This window comes from Rhinolophus sinicus, chromosome 17, assembly GCF_057876585.1.
Source record: "Rhinolophus sinicus isolate RSI-liver-muscle chromosome 17, RSI-T2T, whole genome shotgun sequence".
Taxonomy (NCBI): domain Eukaryota; kingdom Metazoa; phylum Chordata; class Mammalia; order Chiroptera; family Rhinolophidae; genus Rhinolophus; species Rhinolophus sinicus.
The window spans coordinates 75947103-75958517 of record NC_142517.1 but is presented as its reverse complement, the minus strand read 5'-3'; the positions used below and the strand labels follow the sequence as shown (position 1 = coordinate 75958517).

General features: G+C 40.7%; 1 protein-coding gene across 3 annotated transcripts in view; it reads left to right on the top strand.

The window, feature by feature from the left end:
- Positions 1 to 239: 239 nt before the first annotated feature.
- The window catches only part of ALCAM (activated leukocyte cell adhesion molecule), a 190931-nt gene continuing 179755 nt past the window's right edge, over positions 240 to 11415 (top strand). For 2 of the 3 annotated variants that reach the window (XM_074332505.2, XM_088794429.1), the window contains exon 1: positions 273 to 1048. In XM_074332505.2, the coding sequence (XP_074188606.1) occupies positions 976 to 1048 (73 nt within the window). In that variant the 5' untranslated portion in view covers positions 273 to 975. Of the gene's footprint in view, positions 1049 to 11415 lie in introns of all 3 variants that reach the window. The other variant, XM_074332498.2, reaches the window with a different exon arrangement.

The following is an 11415-nucleotide window of genomic DNA, read 5'->3' as shown; positions in this document are numbered from 1 at the left end:
CCCGAGGAGTGTGAGTCAGTGCAATTGGAGTCTTGGGGGAAAGAAAAGGGCAATTTGGCTTTCTGAACCGCCACGAAACGTGGTGGGCAGTGTGAACTGAGTCTTTATCCAGAGGGTAACGCCACAAGGAACTGACAGACCCGGGATCCCACCGGGAGTGCACAGCTTCCGTGGTCGGCTCCCTATTGGCGGGTGAGGTACCAGAGGCGGAGCCACGAGAAAACCCCGCCCAACCCGGCGCCCGCACCGCGGCGCGCGCCTCGGGGTCGAAGTTCCAGAGCTGGGCTGAGCGAGTCTAGGACTCGGTCCTGCAGCGCCTCTAGGCTGCGGATCCGCGCTCCAACCACCTGCTCGGCGCTGCGTCCTGGGAAATCGGGAGAAGAAGGAAGGGAGGGAGGAGGCGGAGGGAGGAGGAGAGAGGCAGTTTACACACGCCTTCCAGTTCCTCCACTCAGAGCAGCCCCGAGTGCTGCTGCCGCCGCTGCTGTCCCTGCCGCTGCTATCACTGCCACCGCTGCTGCCACCTGAGGAGACCGCCTGGACCCACCGCTCCCGGTTGCCATCCCCGACGATTCCTTCCTAGCACTGGGCTTTTTATGCACACTGCCATTACCACTATTATTATTCCAAGAGAAGGGAAATAATAGACCAGCCAAAAAGAACCACGTACACCTTTCTGAATTGCTCAAGTGTCTCCCGGGAAGAGAGGGTCGGCAGTCCCGGGAGGAGCAGCCAAGGGGGCCAAGGGCGAGTGTTGAAAAGGGAGGGAGGAGGAGTTGGGGCACTGCGTGGTGGAAAGTTACGTGCGGCGGAGACCAGAAGGTGCAGCGCCACAGCCCAGGGGGCGGTGGAGTGTCTGGGAGAAGCCGCTACCCCCTGCATCCCGAACCGCGAGCGCGCGGGCAGCGCGGGGCCGGGAACGACGCCCCCCTCCTGCGGCGCGGACTCTGTCGGTGGCCCCGGAGGAGGAGGAATATGGCATCGAAGGGGACTCCTTCCTGCCGTCTGGTCTTCTGCCTCTTGATCACCGCTGCTGTCCTCAGGCCAGGTGAGCAGGGACCTCGGAGCAGCCCCGGACCGACGTGGGTCCGGGGCAGTTTCCTTCGGTCCCCGGCCCGGGTCTTGCACCGCGGGAGCTGTGCTCCCAGGCGTGTGGGGGAGGTAAAGGGATAGCGGTGAGGGCGCAGAGCTGGCCCGGGGTTCAGTCACCTGCGCCGCACATTTGGGCTCAGCAGGCTGGCTCAAGTTTGGTCAGCGACTGTGGGCACTGTGTAAATCTCCAGGAACTTTGGGTGCAGCCGGGGTCTGGGCTCCAGGGGCTCGCGCCGGCAAGATTCGCCTTTCTGTCTCGGGTTCCCCCTGTGGCTCCCGCCTAGGCGGCGAGCTTTCGGCCACTGACAATCCCTCCAGTCTCTGGATCTCAAAGTCCACGTCACTTTGCTCCGGGTAGTTTTTCTTTCGCTTGGCTCTCGGAGGCACTAACTGCCTGCACTTTTTCGTGATAAATCCCCTGGGAACTTCCCCGTGGTATGAAGCGAAGAGGCGATGGGGAGGTGGGGGTAGAGGAGAAAGAGGACTTGAATCACTCCCTTAAGCAAACCTCCTAAAGCTTAAATCGTTATTTAGACGCCCTCTCCTCCATTGTCTGGGTGGGTGGTGAGTGTACGGGTGGTGGCAGGCAAAGAACGCAGACTGAATTAGAATAAGCAGCCAGGTTTGTGATACCTCACTGAGGGGTTTGTAAATTTTTCAGGACCCGTGATTCAACCTCAGGTCTCAGTTCTGTACTGAACCTCAGAAGAAATAAGGCAAAACCCCCAACAAGTAAAAATATCTCCCCGGGAATCCCTTTCCTCACCCTAGGGCGGTCCACTGGTTCTGTCATCCTGAGACCCGCGGGCAGCTGACACGAATTGGTCCTAACAGCGCATTCTGCGTGCTCGCTGTCACTTGACAGAGCAGCAGGTTCATTTCTTCGTTAGACTTCAGGGTTTTCTGGATGTTTTTCTCCCTTTGAAGTTTTGGTCTCTAGCTCTTTGTGGACGGTTGCAAGTAAAACTCCTACTTCCTGTTACTTCGGCTTCTGTTTTGTTGTTTTATCCTTTTCTTTAGCTTTTATCAAAGAAAAAATCAATTCCTTTTTGCTTCTTTAATTTCTGTACATCCCTACAGTTGGTGGCAAGCCGAGGTTTAAAAAAAGAGAGGAGAGAGTTTAGAAAGCCTCTGGATCTTTCCCAGGAAAGGGGGGAAAGTGAGGCTGGGGGCTAGAGTCTGGGGAGTGTTTGTGAACTACTGCTGTGTGTGTTTGTGGTGGTAGTGGTGCGGGGTGGGGGTGGGGTGCCCTCTCTCGATCTCTTCAATGAAGTTACATTTCTGGGTGAAGCAAAGAGCTCACCTGCTGTTCTGAGGCTGGAGAAAGAGGCATCTGTGCCTAATCTACAGCTCTGGGACGGGGACTGTGAAATGTGAGTCTAACCGGATTTAGAGCGGGTGGGGTCGGGGGCGGGGTGGGAAACCCGGGGAACTGGTGGGGGCGGGGGGCGGTGAGGGGAGATCCCCTTGGGTTTGGCACTGTGTGGCTTTCTCTTTTTCGTGATCCCAGTGTCCGATATGGGAAGGAAGGTCACTCACTCTGGAGCCGAGGGGATAGAAGGGAGGACAGGGGTGATGTAGTTTGTAGAATGCAAAGATCCACACGCTCACAGTTGGTTTTCGGTTTAACCCTCTCGCCACTTTGAGAGTGTAATCTCACCTACAGCCGCACCCCGGGAGCACACGCCCAGTTTCCTTTTCCGCGCGCTCGCGCTCTGATTTTCTGTGGGGCCACCTCGGAGGACAGGTTTTTCCGAACAGTTAAGTGCCAAAAGGGGAGAGGTTCCTCTTTCAGACCCGTTGGCGGCGATTCTTTTGGCGCGTGGGTTCGCGTTTCTTCTCCAGCTGCGCGCTTTTGGCGAGAGTCAAGCCCAGCTCCCCTAGGGGTTAGAAGCCTCAGCCCCTCAGATCTGTGGTTTCCTGGAATTTACCCGGCTGGCATATGCGCTAGGTGCCCGGTGAGGTGTCAGTATGTTTTAAAATAAACGATTGCGACACTAAAAGCACCATGTCCGGAATCAGGACGCAAGTCCTGGACGGCCGTGCGCCTCTTCCGAGCCCTCTGCAGAGCTGAGCCGGGTGGGGGTGCAAGGCCAACGGCTGGCTTAGTCAAAGGGACTAAGTGACTTCCCCGTCTGCGGCCCTTCATTTCCGGAGCATTTGTAATAGTGTGTGTCCAGATCAAAAATTCGAGTTCGTGAACCTGCTCCTGTAGGTCTTTTCATCTGTCGCTACATGAACATTGATGTATTTTAGGCATGGCATGTTACCTATTTTGAAAGGAAGGGAAAATATATATGAAACAGGAAAACTGAATTTGGACTTATAAAGGCAATGAAGTATGTGCTCATCATACCAGGGAGCAAAGAATCTCATTATTCTTATAGAAAGAGCGTCAGCCTGTGGTGACATTTTGTATTGCTTTAAAAAAGGCTTTCCTTGATTATTTACAAGGAAGTGGGGCCCTGCAGTTAACTGTTTCTTCACTTGGATCATCTGTGTGCTCTCCTCTGGAATTTTTTTTGAATTGCTCACTGATATACGGTTCATTCCAAGACATAAGCACACTAAAACCCTTTTTTTTTTAGGAGGATATTATGTTCAGAAAGTATCAGTTTATCTTACTACTAAGGCCTTGAGAAAAGCATCAACATAAATAATGTTCTTTCAGACTACCTGATGTGGGACTGTTAAAATTTATTAATTTTAAAACCGCAAACTGCTTAGTAGCCACTAAATATTGCTTTTTCCTTGATGAGTTATTTAATCCAATAAAAATTACAATTTAATAGGATACTATTTTCAGTAAACTGCTTTTCTAGGCTTGGCTCAGTGCCATCTACCTTTAAAAGGCACGTTAAGCAAGCCATTCCACCTTTTTAGGTTCAGCTTTCTCATGTGTACGTCAAACAGAGGACTAAGGATCTACTCTCTGAGATATCTTCAGGTCAAAACTGTTTATAACAACCTAAGGTAAAAAGCTGATTAGAGCAAGGAAGAGTCATTTTCCTGTATTTTTCTAATGCTTTCAGACAGTCTGGATGGACACAATTCATGTAAATTGTATTACTAGACAATGTCAGTGGACTCCAACTGCTAATTTTCTACCTTTTTTCTTACCTTTATAAACTCATTATAATATCTTGTACTTATTCCTCCAGGCCTGAATAGGGCTATTAAGAAAAAGAAAAAAGAAGAGGAGTGATGGAGAGGAATTAGTCTCCCACTCTCCTGTGTAAAGAGTCCCCCACAGGTTTTTAGATCTCAAAAAGCTCCATTAGTGTAACCCATTCCTCCTGGACGTCTGCCTCTATTTAAACTTCATATATAGTTCCTAGAACAAAATATAACTGATGTTGATGCTAATATGTTCATGTGAAAAAAACTTATATATACACCTGAAAAATGCTCCTAAACAAAGAAGTTGATTTGCACCATGGTTGTGAGTGCAATATAGAAAGAAATAGAAAACACTAATGCTCTCCTCCTGTTTTCAATTCTGTGCAAATTCAAAATACTTTCATGACCAGTCTAACAAAAGTTGGATTCCAAACTTTTTCTGACTTTACAGAAAATTCAAACTTTCATATCTTTTTAATAGAAAGTTGGAAGAGAAAGCTTGTCTATTGTTGACTTATTAAAAATAAAATAATCGATAAAAACCTACTTTAATAGTCATAAGTGTTACCAGAAAATTCTGTATTTTGGAGTCAGGATTCATGTGTTCAGTTTTTAGCTGTGCTATATAAGAAGATTGTGACCTTGGGAAAGTTATTTTTCTGCTCTTTTTTATTTCCCATCTGTAAAATGTTCTCCCTATGTAATGCATGGTTCCGATTAGTAATTCCCTTGCTCAGCATTTTGAACTTTTCAAGTAAAACAAGCTATATTAATACTTTTATTATATTCTTAATAGAATAACACTCTTTATTGCACTTAATTATCACAACCATTTTATTAAAAGCAGGCAAAATGGTTCTTCTTTTTTCTTCTCCTTATTCTTTTACTCCCCAAATTTTCATGCCATTAAATATAGGCCTTTATAAAACTGAATACTAAGTTGTCAGCATTACTTGGTGTAAGATGGCAGTATTTTGTCATATAGCATTTTAAATGCACTTGTCTTATATTCTCAAACACACCTTTTTCTGTCCTGGCCATTTATTTTGCATAAAACATCAAAGAGTTCTACCTCTCAGCAGGCATTAACTCAGGAAGACACATGCAATATACATCCCAAATATGCAGGACAGCAGCATACGTGCAGATATGTTAAGATAGTATCTCTGTGCTTCTGTGTATGCATAGAAACTTAAATTTATCTCCTCTCGAAGTGTTAATTTTATTTTCCATTGTTAGGTTTTCACAAAGGCCCACTTCATTTCTTACATATGGATGTATGTGGCATATTAAGAGATAAGCTAACTCACTGGAAAACTAAAGAAAGTTTTCTTGGGAGTGGTAGGTGATGAATTAATATTTATTTATTACTTTTGGATATCAGTTTCTTTTCATTTTCAGTAAGAAATGAAAGACCAGAAAAACGTCCATTTATAGTTCTCTTTTTTTTTAATTAGGTCAGAATTTTCCCTTTCCTGTGGAGATAAAAGTCAAGAAAATATATCCTCTATATTTCAGAAGAGGATTATAGCCTGTTTGATAAGATTAAATCCTACATTTATTATAAATATTCCTATGGTTTACAAAGTATTAACATATGTCTAGAATTACCAATGATTTCGTCCAGCTAATTTCTCTGTTTAAATAATAATATTTATATTCTCTTTCTTCTATCTTATTATTAGATGGAATACATATATATTTCAACTAAGACTAGTTCCAAACATGCTGTGGTATTCAGTAATTGTTTTATGGTCACCTATTATCATAAGCCATTGTTGCAGTATATGTTCCAAGAATAAAATTAGCTTTTAGTGCTTCTTCCCTTCTTTATCCATTCACTTCTCAATTATCCATTATATGCAAGGAGAAATCAGAGTTGTGCATAATCCAAAACAGTTTCTAATCAAAGGATTTCTTAATTTGACTTTGAGTTGAGGTACTTCAATGAACATGCCTGTGTCTGATCTAAGAAGTCACAGTATTACAACATAATGAAACTAAACTGTGATAGAATAGATGAATCAGAAATTAGACAGCTGCCCAGTTTCTCTGGCTTCCCTCCCCATTTTTGTCTCCTTTAAAGCCTTCTCCTGTATCACTCCATGAACCATACAGCCTGGTATATCCAAGATAGTCCTGGTTTATGCCTGATGTCCCGATTCAATTATTAATGGTACTCTATTTCACTCTTTCAAAAGTATAGTTTGGATGATACATTATATGGTTACCATAATTATTAATGACTTGCTTGTCTATATGTCTGTCTTAGAGTGCTTAACTATAAGACATGCATCCCTCATCCTTACCATTGCGTGTTTCTAACCTTTTTTTAAATTTTAGTGTCAGCTACAGTGAACTATCAATAGGAGTTATATGCCCTTTTACTGTCAAGCATAAGAGAGAAAAGGTTATAGCCTGGAACCTCTGAATGTTGTAGTGGGTGTGGAACATTAAGGATCTCATGGAAACTGAATTAAACTGAGATGCCAAGGAATAATGGTGATTGAAATTCACCTAGGAGCTATACTTAGCTATGGAGTATCTAGAGAAGGCCTATTTCAGTCTGATCCTAAAATCCTTTTTTCAGCCAACTGCATAATTCCCGTTCTGTTCTTCTATAAGCTTTCTCAGTAGCTTACTATCAATTTGGATCTAAAAAAAAGAAAAAGAAAAAATGGGAGGGAAGTCTATAAAATTGAAGGAAGCCCTAAGTCTTTTTGTACATATAAGCTACACTTGTATCAGAAATGGTGACCTGACCTGGTTCAGCCAACAATATGGCTAGGACAGTTGGTGCCAAGACGGACTATTCCTAATTAGGCACTCATGTGATACGTGGTCCAGCTATGTCCGAGTGTCTCAGTTACTCAACAAACCCCCAAAGTGGTGGGAATAAGGAAAGGTGAGAGGGTATGATCTAAGAATACAAGATAAAGGATGTCATAGTATTGTCCTCATTAGTAGGGAAGAATGAAGGGAGAGGGCATTGGTCATTATGGCTAGAACTCTAGTCAACATATCCCCAAGTTGTTCCCTGATAGTGGGTATGGAATTTACCTAGCTCCAATCAAGCAAAAAACATGAAAAGAGGCCTAACTACTCTTATTAAATCTTTGAACCACAGTGTATCAGTTACCTATGCTGTGTAATAAATCACTCCAAAACACAGTGGTTTAAATCAGCAACTATTTTATGAAGTACATTATTGTGCAGGATGACAGTTCAGTCAGGACAGTTGGGTGTTTTTCTGATTTTAGCGAGATGTTTTCATTCTTCCGTAGTCCACTGTGGGTCAGCCTAGGCAGCTTTACTCCTGGGAGTTGGCGGGTTATTGTTCAGGGAAAATTGACTCTTCTCCCTGGTCTTTCATTCTCTAAAACCTTCCCCTAGGCTTGTTCTCTGGGTGGAAGACAAATTCTGTTGGTGAAGACAAGTCCCAAACCCAGCTCAGATTCCAGGATGGGGGAATCATCTCCACCTATTGAATGGAAGGAGCTAAAAATACTTTGCAAAAGGTGTGGCTAAAGACCAGGAGAGAGAATTAGGAGCATTTTTGCAATCAGTCTACCTCTCACAATAACAGTGGGGGATGTGGCAGCAGCAAAAGACCCTTACTGCAGACCCTTAGGCCCACATTCACAATTTACACCCTCCTTTTCTAGATCCTTGGGCAAGAAATATGACAGGTTATGAAAGCTCAAGCAGTGTCCAGTAAGAATACTGTTTTCTACTGCTCAGACTTATCTTCTCTGGAATAAAATGATGGGAAGTTCAATGTGTGTGTGTAAGGGGCGGGGGAGGAGACAGAGAGAAACAGAGAAGGAGAGACAGAGAGAGAGAGACAGAGAGAGAGAGAGATTTTGAAGGGTTAACGGCATGCAATATACAATTCATGATGAGAAGCTAAAATGTGATAGAGGAGTTGTTGGAAAAATGGGAAGGTGCCTTAGACATTTATCTTGTTTAGTTCTCTTATTTGACAGATGAGAGAGATGAAGCCTCAGGTTAAGAGATTACCTAAAATACAATAGCAAATTAGCCATGTTTTAGAGACAACGGTGTTCTTAGTTTCATTTATGCTTAGACTCATAGATTTAAGGTTTTGGAGCTGTAAAGAACCTTAAAATCATTTAGCTAGTAGTCTAAAGACACATTGTTGGCTAATTCAAAAGTAAAATTCATGTGAATTAACAATTCAACATATGGAAGAGCATTCAACAAATACTGTATTTATTGAGTGCTTGATAAGTGCAAAGTACTGTGCTTGGTGTTGGGGTTACTGCAATAAACTAGTTCCTAGTCAAGGGCCTATCACTCCAAGACATTATGTCCTCTCTGTGAATGAAACAGACGTCAATCAACTAATTCTATAATTATTTGCTAGAATAATTTACATTAAAGTTGCCATATTTGCTCTGGAATTTAGAAAAAAATCAGAAAGTTTCTTTCAGGAAGTGATATCTAAGGTATGTGCTAAGGACTAGGCAAGCAAAAGATATGGACTGAGAGAATAATATGAGTGAAGATGCTAGGGTGGGAAGGAATATGGCTTCTAATTCCTGAGGGGACCAGGAATTCCTTGAAGTTGTTCAAATGCTTTCCTGTAATTTCCCTAATTTACTTATTGGTTATGGGGTTCAGAAAAGGATCTCTTTGATCTTATTCAAATACTCATACACTAGCAAATATTTGCATATATACTTCCCCCTTTTAAAAAAGTGAAATAGGAATATACTATCCACACCATTTTGTACCTTTCCATTTTCACTTAGCAGCACATTTTGGAGAGTATCCCATATCAGCACATATAACTCTACCTCATTTTTTAAACATGGTGTACTGTATTTTATTGTATGCATCAAAATTAATTTAACCATTTCCTCAGTTCTGAGAAATGTAGATTGTTTCCAATCTTGTTTTATTACAAACAATACCGAAGTGAACATCCTGTAAGTTCTTGTCCATATGTGCAATTATGTTAGTAGGAAAATGTCTTGGAAGTGAAATTGCTGAGTTAAAGAGTATGTGTATTTTTCATTTAGAAAGAGATTCTAAAACTACAGTTCAAAGAGTATATACTTTATTATATATTTGACAGTTGATCTCAAAAGGTCTCATCACAAGAAAAAACATTGTAACTGTGCAGTGATGAATGTTAACTAAACTTCTTGTGATAATCATTTTTCACTATAAAGTTATATCAAATCATTATGTTGTACACTTAAAACTAATACAATGTTATATGTCAATTAAAAAACATATGTTATATGTCTCAATTCAGAAAAAAAAGAACATGTATCTTTTAAAAGTTCTAAGAAAACTATATTGGGATGCCCCTTCCTCACACTTCCACTCTGTACTATTACTATAACTTTTTTTTTTCATAAATAGGATAATACGTTGGTTCTTATTTATTTAAAGCTTGTGGGAAATAGAAGAATAGAAGTAATAGGCACACACACTCTCATGTAAGGCCAAAGCTATGGATAGATTGGTGTCTAACTTTATTATACAAGAGATGGGCCAAAACTGGGGGAAAGAAGTGCATTTATTATGAATTATTATTATTGCTTTTTCCACAGAAGATGGCTAACTTTTAGAACATAAACTGCGTAATTATAAGGCATATTTTCTTCCATTTTGGAAGATTTATACTCTGTGGAATCCTTAAGAGTAGTTGATGTTGTTTTACATTACTCAAATGGTTTCAAATATTTGTGTTAGTTCATTGTAAATATACATTGTGTGGGTGGTCTAACTAATGCCATTTTGTAAACCCTGCATAATACGTCTTACTAAACAGACTTCAGTTATTTTTAAGTAAATCACATTTTGAACAATTCTTCCAACAAGTTTCTTTTAACAAACTCATCAAAATTGTTTACAAGCTGATAAAAAGTATCACCTTCTGTAAATTTATAAAAAACATCAGTGCCATTAAATATGTTTCACCCTGTACTTCTTTCCATAAGAAAGGAGTAAAATATTTATTTTATAGCCACTTTTATAGAAAAACCATAATAATATGTATATGAAGAGTTTTCAACAATTATATGCTGGACATATATTTGTAAAACAAAGCAACAAATATGCATAATGGAGTTAATATTAGTATGCACATACTATAATTTCATGAATAAATCAGTTTCTGCCTAGCATTTAGTTTTAAATGGACAAACTTTTTGCATTTATACTTTATTCTACAAGCACTTTCTCTACCTGGATGATAAGTATGACACTTTTCAAAAAAATATTTATGTTGGTTGTAAGACATAAGTTTTATATTTTTTTGCAGAGATGGTCCTGACTCTAAGAATGAATAATGCTTTTTTTATCAGACCTAAGAATAAAATGTAATACAAAGCTGGATTTGCCTTGTTGAATTAATCCCCAGTCTCAGTGGATGGCAATCTAGTTTTCAAGTAGAAATTGTTTTTTGGAATGACTGTTTAGTGTAAGATAAAATTGCTTCTTGGATCAAATATATGCTGATGGAAGGAGAACTGACTCTGGGTGGTAAACACACAATGTGGTATATAAATGATGTATTACAGAATTGTACACCTGAAACCTATGTAACTTTACTAACACTTGTCACCCCAAAAAACTAATTAAAAAAATTAACAACAAAATCTGAAAAAAAGAATTGCTTCTCTTATCATACTGGAATGGCAAATAAATATCTGTTTATTAAAACAAATCCTGCATTTGCTTAGCTGTTTTTCTCTTTGCTGATAAATATGTCTCCTTTAAAAAATAAGTGACAAACAGTAAAAAAGAGTAGAGTTTCAGGGTGTCATTTGGAGGTTGTCACTTTTTAGAATTGATCCAAGATGTTTGGTTACAAAGGATTTGAACTGGCTGAGTAGTGATTTTTGGTAGACAGTACGGCTATACCTCAATGATATTTAAAAAAAATAAATGTCTGCTTAATTTGTATAGGCGGTCAATGCTCACCGATTCCACAGACTGTCAATATAGAGCACAGGTTCCACTGCACAAGAGCTCAGTAGCTTGGGTTATGGCTCAGAGCATTAGTTTGATTTCTAGCTTTTATTGCTGTTTTAACATTTGCAGAATGAATATAGCGATACTACCAAGTTTATTAGATATTGATATTCAAAAAGGTAATGAGTGTATAGTGCATTTCTCAGTGCCTGGCCCATAGTGGACTCACAACAAATAATAATTATTATGAAT